The sequence below is a fragment of the Zonotrichia leucophrys genome, chromosome 7 (assembly GCF_028769735.1).
Source record: "Zonotrichia leucophrys gambelii isolate GWCS_2022_RI chromosome 7, RI_Zleu_2.0, whole genome shotgun sequence".
Classification (NCBI taxonomy): Eukaryota; Metazoa; Chordata; class Aves; order Passeriformes; family Passerellidae; genus Zonotrichia; species Zonotrichia leucophrys.
In genome coordinates this window covers 7,463,512-7,485,530 of record NC_088177.1, presented here as the reverse complement: position 1 = coordinate 7,485,530, position 22,019 = coordinate 7,463,512, and the positions used below count along the sequence as shown (strand labels likewise).

At 39.0% G+C, this 22,019-nt stretch overlaps 1 protein-coding gene across 1 annotated transcript in view; it reads right to left on the bottom strand.

Moving 5' to 3' along the window:
* The window catches only part of NCKAP5 (NCK associated protein 5), a 226,366-nt gene that overhangs the window by 16,300 nt on the left and 188,047 nt on the right, over positions 1-22,019 (bottom strand). Inside the window, exons 14-17 of the mRNA XM_064719088.1 lie at positions 14,801-15,121; positions 12,494-12,630; positions 10,952-11,081; positions 8,240-8,427 (exon numbers count right to left, since the gene is read on the bottom strand). Coding sequence (XP_064575158.1) covers positions 8,240-8,427; positions 10,952-11,081; positions 12,494-12,630; positions 14,801-15,121 — 776 coding nt within the window. The remainder of the gene's footprint in view (positions 1-8,239; positions 8,428-10,951; positions 11,082-12,493; positions 12,631-14,800; positions 15,122-22,019) is intronic.

Here is a 22,019-nt window from a genome sequence, read left to right as displayed (position 1 = left end):
AAAAAGCGTCCTCTTAAAAACAGAAATAATTTGACAACATATTCTCAGTATATTGCCACAATTCCTGCTACCATCATCTGTGTAACTTATTCCTCATGTACTCTGCTCGGTACAGAACTCTCACATAAAATATCAGTAATTTCCCACCCTTCTCTGCATTGTGTTTGAGTGCTTTATGCAAAACATCACTGTTATAGATGGGCAAGGCAAGCTTCAGCTGGAAAAACAATCCACAAAAATATTACAGCCTTTATTCATGTCATTTAACTCTGCTAATCACATGGTCCTCTCCTCTTGGAGTCAAAATATTTTCCAGCTTCAGAAAACAAACAGCTCACTGAACACACCTCTGTGCCTTACTGCTCTCATCTTGATTGAGTCAATCCAATGTTTATTGTATACAATCTATTTTTCAGCTTTTTCTTTTATTACTAATATCATTACAACAATTACACTATCTCACATGCTTACTAATATTTATAATTTGTTGCTTTTAATGTCTCCTGAATTCTATTTTGGCCCACAGTATTATTATAATGTTCCTATTCCACAGTGAGAGAAATGAAACCTGCAGCTTTATTTCCAGAGATGGGAGACTGAAGAATGCCTGGTTACAAATGGCAGAAACACGAGTGCACTTTGGGCCATGCTGCAAATCACATCAGCTCCATCTGTCAAACCTCTGAAAAACAGCCCAGAACATTTTCCACTCGGGGAAATCACTAGCAAATTATCCCTTTATTCTGTATGTACTTTTGGTCCTTATTAGACTAAAGGATCTTCCTGCTTTCCACCTAAGAGCCCCTGTGCCTATGAAATCCAGATGTAATCTCCAGTTATAAAGGCAAATGGACTACTATAAAGGCACTCCAATGAGTGCAGGGCATGTGTCTGCAGTGGGCAGGGGGGTGGGAAGGGGCTGAATGTATCAGGGTCTTATCCACACCCTGCTAATAATGCAGCTACTCATCCCTGCTGAGAAATGACCTGGGGTGGCCAGGCCATGAGAGCTGTGACAGGGCACACTGCCTGGAAATGCACAGCTCTGCACAGCTGCTCTGTGCTGTTCTCTGCTGCTCTGTGCTGTTCTCTGCTGCTCTGTGCTGTTCTGGGCACTTGCACATGAGCAGCTTTGGGCCAACACTCATGGATTCTGGCAAATGAACTCCAGAGCTTTCTGTGACATCTGGCCCAGTGGGTAAGGTGGTTTTGCAGCTCCCATTGCTGAAAAGCTTCCCTCTGTAATTTGAAATTACTTGCTGAGATGGTGGGATGTGGGGTTTCTGCTCCAGTGATCAGGTTTTTCCACTCTGAAAGGGCAAAGCTCTCCCCTCCTTACAGAGCCAAAGGGGTTCAGTGAGCACAAGGCTCCAGCTGTGGCCACAGGACATCTTGGCTTTAAATCACAAGCACAGACATCTGTGCACAGGCACAGATCACTGGGGATGTTCAGCACTTGGTGACACTCTATGGAACTGCACCTCCCTGCCCAGCAATGCCTGAAGGCCTTGGATTTCCTGTTCCCACTTCTCCACATCTTCTCTCATCTTCTCTCACATCCAACCCATTCTCCTGCTAGCCTTGCACACCATGTGTTCTAAATGCCACACAGCCTGCTCTCCTATGCCAAAGACTTTCTGTCCCTCACTGATACCCAAATACTCTTAAAACTATGTGCTAAAAGATATTTGAGTTAAAATGTCACCACCTACCCATGCCCATAAATACACTACCCAAACATAAAATAGCCTTTGTACCAGCTGGAGGGCTAGTCAGAATGGGCTTTGGTGGCACAGTACTAAAACTACTGAGGCCATTAACGCTGGAAGCAGAACTGCTTCAGCAGATAGCAGCTTCCAGGTTTTTTTTTAGGGTTATCTTTTTCCTAAAAATGTCCCTTGCATATCATTAAAAAAGTTATTTTCTCCGGTGGACACTGCATTCCGAATGTTTTCTCTTGCCAAAGCCTTTTAAAAACTTAAGGAAGTTATGGAGAATGCTATCAACCTCCTTGCTGAGCCACTCTCCATTGCATAATTTTTTACTAAAGCTCCCAGCAGCATAAGAAACCTCAGCAGTTTCACCTAGAAGGCACAGGGAGAGAAATGAGTCTCCTATAACTGCAGCTTTTTACTGTTGCCAAGCCAGTTCCTCAGGCTGGCTGCAAGGATGTTCTTCCACACCACACAACATTTCTCTTAAGTGATGTGTGTCAAGTGAGGCTTTGGTCCCAGAAGACTGCCTAGCTAGGCTTCAAATTGCTTGTTTTGCTGTCTCTTCACTTTATTTTTTGGGGGCAACTTTGATGGCAAGGTATTAGAAACAATAAAGATCTCATTGGGAATATAAGGCTTGGAAGCAGATCTTAGAATGTGAACTTGTCCTGTGGAGAGGAAAAACATGCAGATACAAGTGATTTGTTGATGTCTGCAGATGTCTTAGCCTATTTCTAATTTAACATGAGCAAATCAGACTTTAGCTTAGAAAAAATAAGTTTAATTCTGCATTATTCCCATGGGTGGTATGGTCAAATCTGCTTTCCTATCAGACCATGCTCCTGTGGTTTTTGTCACTTAGGTTGTCAAATACTCCTGTATAATTCCCCTGACAATGGGTTTTACATCAACTCAGGCAATTACTCAGACAGTCCCTGCTTTGATGGCACAAGTATTGCATCACTCATCTGAGAATCAAACCCCTCTGATTACACAGAAAGGAAATCTGGCAGCCCTAAGCCTGTCAGAAGGAAAATCCTATTGAGGCAATTTTGACAAAATTGGAAAATGTGCAGCTCAAATGTCCCCACGAGGCCACACTCAGGGATCACATGGTGGTGCTGAGTATTAATGCCTCCAAATGTTTACTTTACTAGATCACCTCTCTGAACATATGCAATGATCTGATGTATTCATTCCTTACTTGAAAGAAAAGCAATGATCTTAAAACACCAAAGATGGATAAACGAGACTGCAGACCTCTTTCCCATCTACAGATTGTGGAAGTTTCTTGCTTAATATCCCAGGTTCATCAGGGCTAGGAGAGCAAATAAAGCTGATTTCCTCCCCACCTCATCATCTTCCTCTCTCTTTTAAGCCTGACAAGAAAAATAGCAAAGAGGAGGTGAGGTTTCTGTGCTTGATATGATGGAAACTGAATTATGCAATTAGTACACAGAAACCTACTATCACCTAATTTCTGTATTTGATCCAGCCCATTAGATTATTTCTTTTACTGACAAGGGATCTCTTCTACCTTCCATTACCTTCTGGTATAATAATTTGTAAGAGCAGCTTCAAACTCCATATTTGCAGTAGCCCACACATTGTACAAAACAAGCCAAGACCGAGGTCCTCAGGAGCATTTGCTGTTTTCTTCTGGCTGTAACATGACATAGGTGTTGCTGTCACCAATTTCCAGACAGCGAAACAGATCCTGCTGGCCCAGCAAAATATCACCCAGGGCTGCTCCAGCTGCAGGTGTTCATGTTATATGAAAGTAAAAGGAAAGAAGTTATTTAGTGCTCACCAGAGTGTGCCCTGAGATGTGGTTTCACTCTCAAATACAGATGGTAACTACAATAGCTGACTTTTATTAAGTTTCCCACAGAGGAAAGTTTGGGGCAATGGTCATATTTTTAACTTTGGGTTGAAAGTCTGATATTCAGGATAAGGCAGCTGCTGGTCAGGGAAAGGAAGAAAGCTGTTCCCCAGGGCAATACCTCCTTTCCAGTTTAAAGTCTTAGGATAGAGCTCTTCCCAAGTGCTAATTGGACCCAAATCATTATCTTAGGCTTTTCCACATGTGATAAGCAGAATCCCTCCCTAAGCACATCTGATAATGGGAAAAAAATTAATTCTCTGTGAAAGCAGAGTGCACATGGTCTCCTCAGAATTACTTCAGATACTCAAACATGGAGAGTCCTAATTCAAGGGCCAAAGAGCTTCTCTCTTTCAGAGAGAGAAAAGCACCTTCAGAAAGGGTCTCAAAGAACCCCAATCAGGCACACAAACTTTTCTGGCACATTCTCCAAGATCTGCCTAAAGAGGTGAACAGTACCCAGTGTGCTGCCAGCTCATACCCAGCTCAAGTCTTACTGATCTCTGTAGATGAGCCACAAGGAGAAGCAGCTCAAGCCTTTCTTTATTTCCCCCTCACTCTTGTTTAGTGCAGCCTGCAGAGGTGTCAGGGCTGCTCTAAGTGATGCTGTAACTCAGCAAGGCTGGAACACCCTCTCTGCTATCAGCTTAAATGCCTGGAGATCCTGGAGGATGGCAAGTGTTGTGCAATTACCAGATTTTCTTGTTTCCAGTCCTTTAGTGGGTATTCTCTCTGCTAATAGGAGGATGTGAGCACAACAGGTCAATCATACAGCATTAACTCCCAATCAGCCCACTCAGCTGTAAAATCCTTGAGTTTATCTGGGAATGCTGCCAGGTCAGTCCTATTTGTAAGTGCAGCCTAAACAGCAGCAACATCTCTAATTTTTCCTTGGCCTGTATTTGCCAGCTCTCTCTAATGCCTACTTGAATTTCCAGGCACAGGGATTTGATTTCATTCATGAATCATCTGTTCCACACACCCAAATCCTGCATGGTGGATGTGGCCATAACTCACAGTGCACAGAGAAAACTCCTTTGTTAAATGAGTCCCCCAGTTCAAGTCCCCATGCCATTGACAAGGTAACTGTGCCAGAAATGTCTGTTTTTTATGTATCTCATCACAACTGGGGGAAAACAAGAGGAATTAGAAACTTCTGATGGCCACCAATTCCTTCCATAAGGGATCTTTTCTTTAAAGTTCTCAAGTCATGCTTGAAATCCCAAGCAAGCCTTGATGGTGAAATAAATTGAGTAATAGGGGCAAAGAGAGCAAGAAGGGCTGTATTACAGAGTAAAAGCATGTGATGGTTGGCTAAGGACAGAGAAGTAACATATTTTCCATAATTCTTTGGGACCATAAGGATGATTAAGTAATAAAATCTTTGACCAACTCAGTTACTTCTCCTAATGGTTTCCTGTTTGATTATAAAATATGTTAACAAACAATGGGCCTGGGGAATGGAAATTCATCATGTTTTCTGAATTCTTGTAAGAAAAAAGTCACTTGAGCTATGAAGTCTAAATGGTAAATTAACTGATGAAATGTGAAATAATTTTTTCACTGCATAAACGTGGTCATGGTGTTGGCAAAGTGCTCAGGGCACTCCCAGGGTACAAGGAATAGGAGCAGCTGTTCCATGCAGGGCTCAGTGAAGTTTCACTGACAGGGTGTCTCCCATGGGCTGCCTGCAGTGGACTTCAGATCAGGTGCTGCATTTATTGTATTAAACCAGAGAAGCTACTGTTCAAATAAAAAATAATTCATTTGATATATGTAAAATGAATGTTTCTTGTTTGGAAAATCTTGCATGAGGAAAATACAACACGGTTGTTAATTGATTGAAAGTTTTCTGCTGATGATTCAATGCATTTTATTCCTTTTCTTTGAAATTGTGATTTGCTTTTCTCATCCAAAATTCTGCAGTGTGCCAAAGGATGACATAATTTCAGAATATGTTTTTCAGGTCAAAATAAAAGTAACGTAAAATTGGTCCTAATGCCAAGAGAATTTAACCAGGATTCTATTTCAGACTGTAACAGTAAGTATTTTTCCTTTCAATGTCTAAAAGCACTTTTTGATTCCTTAAACTGTCCCTGCAGTGTCCCTTTATCACAGTAATGGCCCATCAGTTGTTTCTCTTCTGGAGCTCCTGTACAGTGCTTTTTTTGCTGATGAAACTTGCTGTGTATAAACTCTGGAGGCAATGCTGGAGGATGCACTGGTTGGGAAGGAGACAAATCAAATGCCAAGTCTGGGCTAAGAGAGATTCCTGCCTCATTAGAGCCCCCAGCCTGCCCCACTGCCATCCTGGAGCTGCACAGCCCCATTTAATGGGCTCAGAGGCTGGCTCAGCACACTTGCTCTTCACACAAGCACTGTAAACTCATTTTGCCCATTTTTGATGCACATCTTTGGTTTTTGCCTTTTGGGAATTAAATTCAAAGCCTGTACCATTTCCTGTTTCAAAATACCAAATATTCTGCATGAAAGCTGCATTATTCTCCCCCCAAAATTTATACACCTAGATTTTTTTTTAGATTTGTTTGCCATAAGTGCCTCTGTCTCTGCTGTCCCCCTTTTTTTGTGGGTAGTGTTGCAGATCACACAGCTCTGATTTAAACAGACTGTGGATCTTCTCCTGTTGGACAAACTGCAGCTCAGAAAAATCTGCTGTGCTGTTTCAAACAAGGAGTTCAGGGCAACCTGCTTCTCATGGTTACTTCCTCTCATTTGTCATTCTGAAAAGTTTAATACTAATAGGCAAATCTCTAGTGCTTTATTGAGCTTCTGCTGTTCAGGGAGAGGCAATGCTGTTTGGAGAGCTATTTCAGACCCTTAAAAAGTAAACTCAAGAGCTCCCCAGCATAATGCATGAAAAATGCTGGTGCTGGCCAAGCTACACCTGATGGCTTTTGGTTAAATGATGGAGTTTTACAGGATGCTAAGGCCTCTTCAATGGCTTTCTTTAGGTTTTGAGGCTGATTGGGCACATTGCAGAGACATCATATACAAGGAACGCATGAAAAGAATTAATTAAAAGTAGATGCAACTCTGAGTCACTTTTCTATACTGGAACCAAATCTAATTGCTCTGTTAATAGCAAAAGACCTTGGCCTTCAGAAGGCAGAACTGATTTTTATTTATTTTTTTCATATACACACACACACACACACACACACACACACACATATATATATATATATGCACACATATATAATTCATCTCCTACACATAATTAAGCTCTGAAATTCTGGATGTTCAAGATGAGGAATTAAGTGGATGCTCAAATTATTTCCCTGCACATATCCTTTTTAACACCCTTCTGCTGCCCTTTTTCCTTTTTTTTCCTTCCCAACTATGAAGTCAGATTATTTAAAATTGTTCTTTCTAATATGACCCACATATATTAAAATGGAATCATATTCTGGGTACTAATGAAATTGGGTTGATTGGGAAATGAGGCACATACTTTTCAGGATTTTTCTTTTGAAGTTTGTGGTCAATTTAATATTCAGTTAAGCGGGACTTTGATGCCAAAAGAATTGGAATAAATAGGAGTACTGCCATTTTGTTCTTCATATTCCTTCTGCATATTTGGCCCAGATTCCTGAAAGCTCTAAGACTCCAACTTTGGTTAATCACCTCTGAAGTTGCAAGGCACAGTCATTTCCTGAAACTGAAAACTGGGGTCTGGGAAGAGATAAAAATTCTCTTTCATTTATGCACTACACCAGTAAATTTCAAACCAGCAGCTCATTCCTTATTTTCTGCTACCACCTTTGTTTATAGTGTAACACTCCCCAAATGGGCTGAGTGCTGTACACAGAAATAAAAGAGCTTGTGCCCGAAAAGAAGAGCTGGGGAAACAGACTGAAGATGGAAGCAAAATGATTGCACTGGATCATGACTGGGCGTCTCTACTTTCAAAGAAATTGGCTTGTTAGATGAAAGGAGAGAGGGAAGGGAGTGAGATGATGAGAGGAGAAAGCATGAGAACAAGAGGTTGGAAAGTTCCTTTTCAGGGTTGCTGAGACTCTGTGATGTCAGTTCAATACTCACAGACACAGAAAAGGGAGTGGATTCACATGAACTAAGAGGAGAAAACAAATTTGTTTCTGTTTAGCACTAAGGTCAACTCATCAGATCAGGACTGGTCTTCACCAAAATAATGTTTAAAACCATCAAATCTGACACCAAGATCTCAGAATAAACCAGGAGATAGATGTTTTCCATAGCATAATTTCATCTGAATTTTCAGGAATACTTCTCCAGAGTTTTAAGCAATTTAATCCATGTTGTTCTATGTAAGCTATCTAATTATATGTGGAGGCGCAGCCTTAAAAGATAAATCCTGTGTTTACTTGCTAGCTTTAAATTTCAACTCCTCACTAATGGTGGAGTACCAGCTCTAGCCTGTCTCTACTTGTCAATTTTGTAAGCCTAATTTTGTGACAGGTGAGCATTCAAATGTAACATTCTGTTCTAAAAATATTCAGATCTTTACTCTTCTGCAGGTCATGTTTTTTTCCAAGTCTGCCTGGTATTAGTAATCAATCTACACACTGGGGAATAAAACAAAAGGGAAGTAAAAATAATAATGAGCAAAATGAAAAATAATATAAAAATTACAGTAACTCACACTTGGGCTCTCCTTGGTCTTGCTGTCTTTACTGGAAGCTCCACTCAGCTGCTCAATTAAACTGTAATGTGCCAATTGTTCAGGTCCATCCTCTCCAAAGTGGCCATACAGACTGTGTTGGTATAAATCCAAAATTGACATTGGGTTCCCCAAAAACGACCTTCTTTGACTTTGTTTTTCCTGCACAGCTGCAAGAGATGTGACAAATAATATCATTATGACAGTCCACATAGATTTTAATGTAATTTTTAAAATTTAAAAAGTATTTAAATTGGTTTTTAAGGTATTTGAAATTCAATGCAATAGAAACATTAAAAATACTACCTTCTAATTCTCCAATGTATATACAGGGGACTGTTCACACTTAATGTTTGAGCTGGAGGAGATAGTATGAGACAGACAGAATTAATTTCTTTTCTTTTCAAATTATAGACAAGGTGGTTAATTTGGGGGATCTTCTCACTTAATTATTTGCAGAAAGGTTATGTTCTTCTCTTTTAATAGACTTACATGGCAGATGTGCTAAGTTCCTTTAGCATACCTTTCAGTTTGGCTGTACTTGGGAATTTTTTCCTTTTCACTACATTTTTAGTTAATGAATACAACAGCATAAAAAATACACAAGTAAGGTAAGAAAGCAGTGCTTGTTCCAGAGCCTGCTGTAGCACAACAACATTAGGAATAAAGCCCTGGTTTCCGAAGTCCAAGGCTGAAAACTCATTCAGAAGAACAAAATAAAACGAGGTGAATTTTCTGCAGCTTCATGAAAGCACACAGGAGACAGATGTTTATGTGAAAATTAGGTTCTTTCCTCACAATTCTTGTTACACAAACTTCAACTCTGCCTTATAACCTACAGCCTTAGGAGAAGGTCTGTCTCCAATGCCTCTAGCAGAATCACATCAGGGTAGAACTAATTTATAATATTGAAATCAAAACGCTTTTATGGTTGGAAGAGAAGGGTCTGGAATATTTGGCAGATTCCCTGTTACTCTACTGACCTTCTCTGTAACATTGGGCAATGCACTGGGAATCGCATGCTAAGCCCATTAAATCAACAAAAGTCTTATCATTGACTTTTAATAGCCTTTGCATTGGACACTCAGTCTTTCTGTTCCCTGCTCATAAATGGAAAATGAAAATCATTCCAACATTATAATTGTGCACCCAGTGAGTTTGGGGATTTAGCTAATAAATGCAATTATCTATTCATATAAAAATATTCTCTGTGGATTTGCTGGAGCCCCTGCCCCAGCTTCATGTGGATGTTTTGAGGTTATATCAAAAGTGCATAAAGACACTGAGACCTCTGAACACAGAATGGGATAAAGTATGGTTGTTAATTCCGTGTGAGAACAGCATTTAGAGAGCACAGCACAGAAACCCTGACTATGAGGAATGAGCACAGCAGAAATACTTTTGCAATAATGTGTCATAATCTTCTATTTGTCTCAATCATCATTATGTATTTGTTCTCTTACTGTCTTAAAGGGGAGGCATATACACAAAATTAATGAATCTCTGTGTAGGATGGTCACCCCAATTCATGCTTAGATATCATGAATCTGCTGCCATTTAATGCAACTGCTAACACATGATAAAATAAGGGTTTTTTTTTTCTGCAAATTGTGATGAATGCAGGAAAGAAAAAAGCTTATTTACTTATTTTAAAAAACCACATTGCATTAAAATATGCTTTGTAAAAAGCAAAATCTGTAAAAATAAGTGTTTATGGGCTGACTAAAATGACTTGCAATATTTTCTACAGATTATACCCACAAAACTGCAGCACTAATGTAAATAAATGGTCCTAGCTTGCTATTCTGCTCTCTCCCATGGAATCTCAGGCAGTGGGTTAGCTCTGAAAATGCCAAATGTTGGAGACACTGAAGGGCTCAGCATGCAGCCACCCGTGCTGCTCTCCGTGCCATCATCACCACCTGGTGAGGGTGCTGCAGGTGCTGATCTCTGCCAGGCCAGCTTGGGGCTGCTCAGGGCATCAGCTCCAGGCCCTGGCCAGAATTCCCATCTGCAGGGACCCCTGGGCTGCCAGGACAGGGACAGAGCTGCCCTCCCCTCCCCAGGGCACACATCTGCACGGGAAGCACAGCAGGCTGGCGATGGAGGCAAGGCAGCAATTTCCCAGCTTATTAAACACACAGAAAACTATTATCTCAAGAACTTCACTTAATGTATTTTTATCTACTGGAATTCAGTAAATTCCGAATTGCCATCAATTCTCACTAAAAGCTTTCTCACTTGAAAGCTGCAATATATACAGAGAGGAAAATGAGAGAGAATTCACTGTGGCACCATAACCAACATCACCTTGACACAGAGGTTGGGAAACTGTGGCCTACATTATTTCAACTGGCCATATAACAAAAAAAAAAAAGAAAAAAAAAAGAAAACTATATTTATAGTCACCTTTCAATTTTGTAATAATGTAATTATTTTTATTTGCACCACAGAGGTTTATGTATAAAACCTTCAAGTTAAGCCCCCACTAGCAAAAACTGTGGAAGAGGGGAAAAAGAATTTACACATAATAAAAAGAAAAAGGTAATAAAAAGTTAACGGAAAATTAGACAGAAGAAAGATTTGGGGTTAGAAAGTGAAATCTAGACAGAAAGTTCAATGAAGGACACCATCTGCTGCTGAGTCAGTGTGGGGATGAGGGACATACATCTTTATGTACCAATTTTCAATTACCTTGTCTGTTGCTCTTTGTTAGCTCCACAAGAGTCTCCTGTGCAGCTCTGAAATAACTGGTTTTGTACTCTGGCTCTGCCTCACTGTCAGTGCTGCTCGCTGAGTACGTGCACACCCTTAGAGCTGAGTCCTACACAAAGAACGGCATGGCAGCAAGTCAGAAAATGCAAAAATATCAAAATAATACTGAAGATAATACTGGGAGTAGAACATTTTATATTTATCATGCAGTATAAACAGGTAGTTCAACTGGGAAAGTCTGCCTGGCAGGAAAAAAATCCACATTTTAACTTTATTTTTCCCCCCCTGCCAATGTAACTTTTTTTTGATTCCATCAACATTTTTGGGTAATTTTATCCACCTATCCACCAAGCTCAATTTCAGTAGTTCTCAAGTATGTTTAATACAGTCTAGTTGTAAAATGCAAAATTATCACACCACAAATAGTTTCTGCAAGCAATTCTAGAGACAATGAGGATGGCCAGTAGACGATTTCTAAGCTACTAAATCCTAATTGTTTCCTAAATTCCTATCTCTTATCCTGATATTTATATTACAGCACTGGAGAGCCCTTAGTTCCCAGGTGATTCCTTTGCCAGCTCTTTCCAGGAAGCAGTATTATTGATTTTCTTCTGGGAATAAAGAGGAACACTGACAGCTCTGGACAGCTTCTAATCATGGAAGGCCTGAAGGCTCAAAGCATTCAGGAGCAGCAGCTCAGTACAATAAACCCTCCAAACCAGGCAGGGGGAAGCCAGGCCTGATAGTGTTGGGGTGATGGCACATACAAATATCACCTACTGCCTCTACTCTTGTGGCTCTGGTGAAGCTTTGATTCTGTTTCTCAGAGAGAAATAATAATAATAATAATAATAATAATAATAATAATAATAATAATAATAATAATAATAATAATAATAATAATAATAATAATAATAATTTCTCCATCTTTCCATCCATGCTGCAGCTTTTAACTGAAGCAGAAGGACATTCTTTTGTTAGGAGTCACACACTTGTGGAGAGGGAAGCAGAGCTGAGGATACCTGCATTCCCAGAGATTGCAAGTCAGCTGTAGTCCCAAAACCCCACAGAAACATGTTAGAGTACATACATGTTGGGAACATACTCTAGAGTATTTTCCTGTTCACAATACTTCATAGCACCTCTCAAACTCTCATACTAGACAGACATACAGACAAGGAAACCTAGTCCTGGGGGGAAAAAAACATCCCAATCTCATGAAAAGCAACAAACAAGATCAACTCTCTAGAAGAGAAGAATGGGGTAAAATATCTCAATTTCCTTTTCTAAAAGTGCCTGAGAGGATTTTAATTAAAACATGTTTATAACCAGGAGGACAGAGAACCTTTAGGTGCTGTATTATTATTATTACTGATAAATAATGAGAGAGTGAATGAAGGGTAAGGAAGTAAATGCAGCTGTTAGATTGTTAGTTACTCTTCACACCATATTAAAACACTGATACTCAACACTGGCCACAGTACCCATCTCATTTAAGAGGTGCCACTACTCATTTTATACCTTTGGTTTAGTAGTTTTCTTGGGGGCCCACTCTGGAAGCACTTCTGTATTTTCTACAGTCTCTTCGGTATGGTCTAATGAGGCAGAGGTCACAGAACTTGCTTCTTGTTCACTTTGCTTTGCAAGGTTAATTATTCCTGAATTAAGGGAGACATTATTTAAATTCTAGGTCTCATCAGCATCTTTGTGATAGTGTGTCAATTATAATTCAGTAAAAGCTGGGGGCAAATTGTGGTACTTTCATTATGTCCAATAATATTTTACTACTCAAAGGAAGAACTTACTAACTTACTGGAATAGTTCTAAGTAAAGTAGCAGAATTTCATCCAAATTCTTTTCCAGTTAAAAAGAGAAGAGGAAGCCATGAATTTAAATCCCTTCATTAGGTATAAAATATATACCCTTTCGACAACAAAACACCATTCAGTAACTACTTCTAGGCATTGTAGGATCTCTGCTGCTTTTTCATGTTCTTAGAGAACAATCTTTTAATACACATATAATTGGAAGTACCTTTCTAGCAGAAAGCCAGCTTTTTTGTTTGCTATATTTGCACTATGCAAAATCAAAACATCAAAGAAGATATATGGTGCATATGAAATAAAGTGATAATTGTAATTTGGATGAGGAAGTGAGGGAGAGAAGAATTGAATGAAGATAGTCTAGGTAAAGAATGAGCTGACCCCGTCATCTGATGTATACTACTTTTTTGCAACACCTCTTCATGACAATTTAATTAAGATACAAACCTTACAAGGTTGGTGCAGTGAATATTAGCATTAAGATCAGAACAATCTTACTGCTACTGACTTCTTATGAAGCAATTCAATGCTTGCAGTTTCTGTTCAATTTGTTATAATGACAGTGTTTAATCATGGGCTCTACTCTATAACACACTGCTGAATTGAGGTCACACATGTGGCCATTCAAGCATGCAGCACGTAATCTATAACTAAGATTTCTCTTCTGAATCCTTCTTAGCTGGACCATTAATTAACAGTACATCTATTTTAAAAGTAATAAGTATTAAAATATCTTTTATTTAGCTTTGATTTGAAAGAAGCAAAGGAGTCTGCAATAAAGCATACAAAGTGTGTTTGCAGCCTATTATGCCACTACAATACTGTACTGGGAATATTGCTAAATCAACTGAATTCTAAGATGTTTAATTAGAAATTTTCTGTTATGCATCCTATGGACATATAAGAGAGGCTTCTTTTCTCCTAGGTTCAATATATGTCAGCTCATTAGCAGAACATATATTTGATGGCCTTAAACTAAGCTCAAACTTGATATTTAACCTTACATGCTAATTACACAGAATCTCTCTTATAGAGGGATACAGATTTATACAAGTTAAATACTCACAACTTCTACAGGAGCAACAACTGGACTGACAAAGTGCTAATCACCATAACCTCAATAAATGAGTGACATTGCATTTGGTCAAGATAAAACAATTCCCTTCTCCATTAAACTAATCACTGTTACTGTGCTTTCTGCTGTATCTGTTGTGCTGACTATGAAAATTTCCCTGTTGTTAATGCTACATGATTTTAATGCTATTAAAATATATATTAATAACTCCAGAGCCTTCCAAAAACTTATATAAATAGTCAATGTTTGTTTATAAAAAATGCACAGACTTCAATGGAACTATTTACTAATACAGAGTTATTTTCTGGAGCTTTTATGGGTTGCCAGTCCTTTTATACCTTTGTCAGCTCTTGTTTTACAGCTTAAATACACACATAGCTCATAAGTGAGAGTCAGGTACTTTATGTTCATATACAGAAATGTGTTTGTATGATGTAGCAAAGTAATGAGAGCCTTGTTTGAGGTCAAGGCCATATTCAGTGGGACAGAATTTATGCATTGAGGCCAAATGAATCCTTAGTTCAAATCCAGTATCAAAAGCAAGTCTTTATGAATTTATCTTTTCTATGTCACAACATGGTTGTGCTTTGTACTTTGTACAGTGTGATCCTGAATATTGCTGAACATCCATATTCTTTTTCATGTCAACTTCCAAGGCGGCCATATGGCTTTTTTTCTTCAAGTACTGTTTCTTGAGAAAAGGCTTTAAGTACTAAACTAATTTTTCTTTCTCAGATAAGCATTTTGTATAACAAAATTTCCATACAGCTCAGGTCACAAACTTGTTAACCTTATGCATTCATAAAGAGAATATCTTCTGCTCCACATTTAACATTTCTGTTATCAATTGCCATTATTACAGGATTTCTGCTAATCAAAACAGAGGCTGAGGCAGAAATAATGTGATTTTCAGTGTAATTGACATTTTACCTGAGGAAGCTGGTTTGGGAAGGCGACTCTGAAAAGGTCGTATCCCTTTGGCAGTCATGGCCGGATCAGATGTTGAGTGACTAATCACACTTTCCACAGGCTCCTGGCTCTTAGCTGCTGAAGGCACTTCTCTCTCAAGAGTTTTGGCTTTTACTGAAGGAGCTGCAAGAGGAGCTGGCTCAGGTGCTGCAAAGATTCCCGTTTCCAAGGAATTTCCCATTTCTTGCTTAGAAATGTGTCTCGCCGTCGATCGGTTCCCCGAGTCAGGCAGGGGGAAGGTTCCAATGCCGCTGTCCAGCGTCCTCATCTGGCAGCAAGACTCTAAGGCACAGGAAATTGGTGTGATGGGATAGAACTAAAGGTATTTAAAGCCAGGGAAAGGATCTAGGGGGAAAAAGGGCCTCTTCAAAGGAAGGGAAACATTTTGTGAGTGTGCTGTTACCTGTCACTGGGATGCTTTTGACACTTTGTGTAACTGAATACAATGAAATCCCTGTTGAGTGAAATTAAACAAGCGCCACAACATTGACACTGGCCTGCTTTGGAGCAACAGTGTGACAATGGCTAAGTGGGGCAGGTCCTGGAAAGCAATTACAGATGAAATTTTAAAATCATTTAGTTTGAAAGCCCACAGAATGTCTGGAGAGTACCAGTGCGAGGGATGGAGTAGCGCAATATATTTCTTCCGATAAACCCACTCTCCACACAAGAAGGTGTTAACCAAAATGTGTGATGTATTCTTACACAAAATTAAGAGTTACAGGATTTCTTGGAGATACCCATCTCTCAGAGCATCCTGAAAAACTTGGACAGCAGCAGCCCTGCCTTTGTTTACCTTGTCACACTCTGGTCTGCACATCCCAGTTTGGGTAAGTGTCCACAATGCCAGGCACCTTTAATACTTTTTTTGGAAGCACTGTGGTCCCACACAGCCCTCCAGGATTATTCATCCTATTGGAAAGATGCTGTACAAACCATGGAACAGGCACAGGTACAAGTGTAGCTGTGTGCTCACTGCTGTTTGAGCAACCAGCATGTACAGGCAACCTTCCTGCCCTCTCATTCTGCATCAGTTTCCAGAGAATTCCCTTTTGTTTCCAAAAGGGGCAAACAATGTTGAAGAGCCTGTGATGGCAAGGTCCTTCTGAGAGCTATAAACACCAAGGAGGGAACTTCAGCACTAGTGGTTGGAAAATGAGCATAATTTAGGTTAAATGTCTGGAAACATCCCTTGACAGCAAGATCTTAAGTCTGTGGCAGACAATCCCAAAGGAAGCAGAGGAATTTGCTTTGAACAATTTAAGGCTACACTAGACTAAAGATATACTGCACTGAACAATTGTACTCTAGCAGGAGATGCATAACATGGCTCAATATATCTTTTCCATCTCTATTTTACATGTTTCTGAGTATTGACTTTTTTTCTATGATATCTCCAATTGTTATTTAAGTATGTTGTAGTTGGCAGTGCTCTCTCAAGTAATTTTCATTATTTTTTCCTCTGCAGTGTTTCTAATACTCTCAAAAATTTGGAAATATTTCTCCCCTGTGGGTTTTGCCTATTTGTTTTTGAACCAAGAACATTACCATAGTCATTCTTGTTAAATATCTTCATCTCAATGGGCCTTTCTCGATAACAAGGAAAAAACTACTTACAGATAAATTAAATATGTATTTCTATTTCATGGTTCTTGAGAAAGGAGAAGTAGCCTATATTTATGTGGTCGTCTTTGCCTTATCCTCATCACTCAGGATCAAAGAAGGACTGAAATTCCTACAGAGCACCTGAACCTTACAGGGCCTGGCTGAGCTGCAGTGGCAAATTCTCTGTGCAATGTCTTTTGAAAGGGCAAGAATTTACTCTGATTTCCTTCTCAAAATTGCTGCATGCTAATAATTTCTCTCCATAGGTAAAAGGAGGTAAGGTGTGGAAGCCACACCTAGCTAGCACCTGCATTTTTTGTCACATTTTTGTGCTAATATGTCATAATGATTTTTGGAGTTGCTGAAGGTTTTCCAGGAAGCATGAAGAAAACAAAAATTATATTTGGTTCTGCTGCATCAAAGAGTATCCCATCTAAGGAACCCTCTGATCTCAGCTATACTTTAATTTTTTTGTTTGTTTGTTTGCTTTGGAATAGCAAAATATCTAGATAGAAGTGGGAGTGTGGAAAAGCAATTTAAAATGCCAGGTGTTGCCCTTGCCATTTTCCTGAAGATAATCAAGCTGAAACAGCATGTTAGCTTATGGACAGGCAATTCTTCAGCTAGAGACTGTTGAAGACAGAGTTATTAAATAAAGGGAAATATGGAATAAAGAAGGATTCCTGTTATCTGCCTCTCAACCAAGAGACATCTGAACAATCCTGGTGGTGTTGGAGAGGCAGAGAGACATGGAGTGAACTGAAAACATAAAAACCACAGAAGTCTGAGGAGTCTCCCCTCTCCTGTCTGTAAAGTCAATGTGAGACCTGATTTGGAACCATTTCCACAGGGATTCTGAAGGATCTTTTAGTGTTGTTTCCTTTCTTACCATTCTCCAAGAAAAGAAAAAGCCATTCCCTCTGAATTATTACAGGAAAATTAAGTAGGATCAAAATGTATATCAAAAAGCAAAGCTACAGCCTTGGCTAAGGAGAACTGGAAGATGGAAGCTTTTATCTTCTGAGGGCATTTCTTGAAATGACATATGGATTTCTCTTGCCCACTACTACCTTGTGTACATCTAGGAATGGACCATGAAAAGAATGTCAGAGAATCAAAAGAAATTAATACTAAGAGCCAGACTTCCAGAATATACAGTCTCCTGCTGTTTCCAAAATAATTGGGGGAGTGATGAAGGAGCACACCATGGTAACACATTTAATTAAAAGAAAAAAAAATTAATCAATTATATTCCTCCTTCATAGAGACTTTATCCATGATAAAGGAAATATACCAGGTGGAAAACGGATTTTTAAAGCAGCTCACACAGCTCAATTTTTAGTTCTGAAAAACCACAAAAGGGTCTGGTTTTCAAAGTGCTCAATGCATGGCAGCTCCCACTGAGACACTTAGTTTTATAGAAAATTCTGTGACTCAGCTATGTTGAACAATCCACAAAACCCTAGTCCTAAATCCAGAGGAAACCACAAAATTCTTTGTGGAATTTCATTTTTCATTACTGAAAGTAACTAATTCACCCCTAAATCTACATAATAAAAATAAAAAAGTATCTTTCAGAACAATTTGTATTACTGAAAGACCAGATGTACATTAGCTTATATTTTTAAAATTTTTTTCATGAAGCAACTGCAAAATAAAAAGTACTTTATACATCCTAGTGACAGCTTTCAAACAGCTTCATGGCCCATCTGATTTCATCAGCTGCACTGACACTTCAAATTACTGTTATCAGCAAGAGCTGCACAAGACTACATAATGAAAATATGTAAAAGTTAAATCTCTGGTGCTGTGACAGTACCACTCAGTAGATGAAAAATGACTCTGTGAAACATTAAAGTCTGGAAAGAGTTATATATGAGCTTAATTACTTTTGCTTGAGAATTCTTCCTGGCATGCCAGCCAAATTCCTTGCCTGTTTCTGATTTTTTTTCCTTCCTCTTTCTTTGCCAGGCAAGAAAGAAGCTCACAGAATGGTATTGATTTTATTGTGGACATCTACATTGGCTTTATAGTGGATAGACTCATCATCAGCCATTTCCCTGAATAATCAGACTAGAATCAAAAGCCTGAAATAATCCCTCCCCTCTCTCTCATCATGGGGATTTGAGTCTGAACCTAAAACAAAGTCCCTGGAAGTCCTACTGTAGAGGAACAATTCCAAACTGAAAACAGAAACAAGGAAGAATTTCTATTTCCTGGAGGTCAAGAAAGTCCTGACTGCATGGGAACCTCTTGATGACAGGGTGTTATAAGAGCTCAATGGAAAATTTGGGGAAGACCTTTAATGGTCCTTTAAGAAGCCTCTTAACCACAGGGGAAAAAGGAGTTAACACTTCATAGAAAGTTTTCTGAAAGTTTTCTGAAATACTTCTCAATAATTTTCAAATTTAATATTTTCATGTGCAAGACAATCCTGCAGTTCATGTGCTCCATCAGCTGGACACCACAATAATTTGTGCAGCTGGACAATGCTTTGCAATATTGCATCATCACTGGTGCTTCACCAACATTTTCTGTGTCAGTCTTCAACACAGAGTCAGCACCCAAATTAGAGATGGAACAGAAAGGATCTGTGGAAACTCTGCACCACTCTGAGGGTCTGCACAAGAGGAGAGTAGGAAAGGGACATACACTCAGGCTGGCAGGTATCAGGAATTCTAAAAATCAGTTCAGCACAGGGGAAAACAACTCTAGCAGCTCATTCTGTAGGGATTTTTTTTACATTTTCCTCTGAAATGCAAAAATTAAAGAGTTAGAAGTAAACATACCCCACTGATAAGAACTGACAGCTTAGAATTAATTGAAGTATTTTAGGGCATTCTCCTGAGCGTAGATAATTTAAAAATGCATCTTAAACACCAGCAACAAATCATTAAACCTAATTATTCTTCAACTTTTTTTTATTTCTTCTGCAACACTTGCCACAAAGATATCAGAAATACATCAGCTCCATCTCAGAAAACATCCTTGGTACCATTCACTGGGGACTGGAAGGGAATACCCAGGGAAGCTGAGTGCTGGCCCTGCTTTGTGTTCCTTCAGAAATGCTGCCCTGGGTCTCTGTGAGGCTGAGAGGAGCTCTCCTCTGAGCTGGCACCTTGCTGCTTTGTGCTGCTTCACAGCACCCTCCTCTGCTCCTCTTTCCATACAATGCATGTGAGAGGAAAATCAATGTGGAGGGAAAAAATAAAAGGCAGCATAGAAGAGCTCCTGTGAAAGGAATTGCTTCCAGCACAACATAAGAAATGTGGGTCCAGCCCTGATTAAGTTCTACACCAATGGTTGCAAAATAGGGTATTAAAACAAGCAGTGGAGCAAAATCCATCCCACTTTTAAATTAGGGATGAGTTAGTCTTTCTAATGTTGAACCTGTGGTTGAGTCCTAGCACATAATGAAGAGCTTTTATGAATTTCATAAAGGAGAAGACATAAGATGGTGACATATCTTTTAAACAAAGCTTCTTATTATACTTTTCTTCAATAATGTGAAAACATGCTTTTGCTAAGGGGGATATAATGCCACATATTATTGCAAACAAACCTTTAACTGAATAACTGGGGAGTGTTTCATAATGTCTCCTCAGGTAAAGTAAAGATTCACATTCTAATAAAGTCTTTTTATGCTGCATCCTAAATGAGTTTCACAGATGCTCAGTCTATTCACAAATCACACACAAGTCCTGCTTTACACAGGGACTGTTACACTGCTGAGAATTCTATAAAATAACTCACGGTTATTTTGACCACCTATTTAAAACAATATGTGAGTTTTTCTCTGATTCTTGAATAATCCATAAAAATCTTTACAGAAACCACAAGATGCCAAGTTTTGCCCACAGAGCTAAAGTAACGCATCCATCAGCAGTTCTACTGAACAGGTATTTGTGGATAAATACAGCATCACTCAAAATGGTGAGGCAATTTAACTCCTTTGAATTACATAATGAGAGGAGACATTCCTAGATGGTGGCACAGAGGAAAGAAAGGAGTTCCAGGTTGGAGAGGAAATAATTACAGGTGCTGGTGTGCTATAACTGCAGTTCTGCCTCTCTGCCACGAGTGACAGAAGGAAATAAATCAGCTGCCTCAGTGCAGCTTAAAGGGACTGAGAATTCCAGAACAACCTCAGCCATTCCCCACCATGAAACACATGGATGGCCACCAGATGCAATTACTGCAAACAGACCCTATTTCTACTTCAAATGACACATAAACAGCTTATATTTGGAGGCTTTATGTTACTTAACTTTGATAGCAAATCTATCTTAACATTAAAAATGAACAGCAACAAAGAGGACAAATGTATTTTATATCAGAAAGATCACAGGTAGTTCTGCTTGCATCAGGCTTTCTAGTAGCACAGGGACATATTTTCTTTAAAAGAAGCATCCCACATCATGAAAAATGTGGAATCCTCCCCTGTGCTCACCACTACAGCTGGTTTGAGATATTCCTCACATAAATTTTCAAGTTTTGGCCTACAAAACTGCACATGATTGACAGAAATTTCAGCTGAAATCTTTAAGTATCCACCAGAATTCTCCACAGAAAGCAGGCATTTTCAGGAAAAAAAAATCAGTCAAAAATAGCTCTGTATCAAGCACAGTTTCGCTGGGAAATTTCCAGCAAGCTGTTTTCAGAACGACAGGCTTAAGCCTTAACAGGTTTTGAGAGGTAAATAACAATGAATAGGCTTTCTTCAAGGAGTATCCAGGGCATTAAAAATGGAAGGACATAGTTCCCATCAGTAACAGAATAAACAAATTCTCACACATCACCTTTCTTTGCACTAGAGAGTTCAAGAGTTTCCACTAAGCTGTCACAGGGAACCAGATAACATCTACTGGCTTTCTTCTGGAACACAAAGGGAGTACAGCTTCTCCTAGCTCTTTGAAACATGCCAAATTAAAAATTAATAGATTTTATTTTTTTTCTTTTCAGAAGAATATTTCAAATGTTGATAGGTCCCTGCAAAATTCTTTCAAAAGTTAATAAACATCTTTAAGCTACATGTGGCATTGGCAGGAAGAAGTTAAACTACAGATGGCAAAACAGATCTCTTTATTTGCACATCCTTCTCTTCATCTGCAATGCTAAAGCAACCACAAAAAAAAAGAAAATGCATTTCTGCCAAATCGATGTCAATTTAAAGTAGATTATTCCTTCTGGGTTTACACTATAATTTGATCCAGCTGATCAAAGATGAATGCATTATTGTTTTCTGAGATCTGAGGTACAATCAGTGTGCAAAATTAAAAAACCCAAAGGCTATCCAAGGTAAAAGTAGAAAAGATCCAACTTTTCACAGCCCTACAAACCCATGGGCACTGCACTGGAGCCATGGGATTATTTCCAACAGATACTAAGGAAGAATAAATTGGAGGAGGACTGTGCTGTGTATTTCAAATGATGGAACTTCATTCATGGCTACTTGAATCTGGGGTTACAATTTATGCCTATTTATAATAACAATAAACTAAATAAATACAGACTTTCCCAACTTATTCAGTCTTTTTCTGTTTTCTTCCTAGTCACGCTTTATTTTGCAAAACCC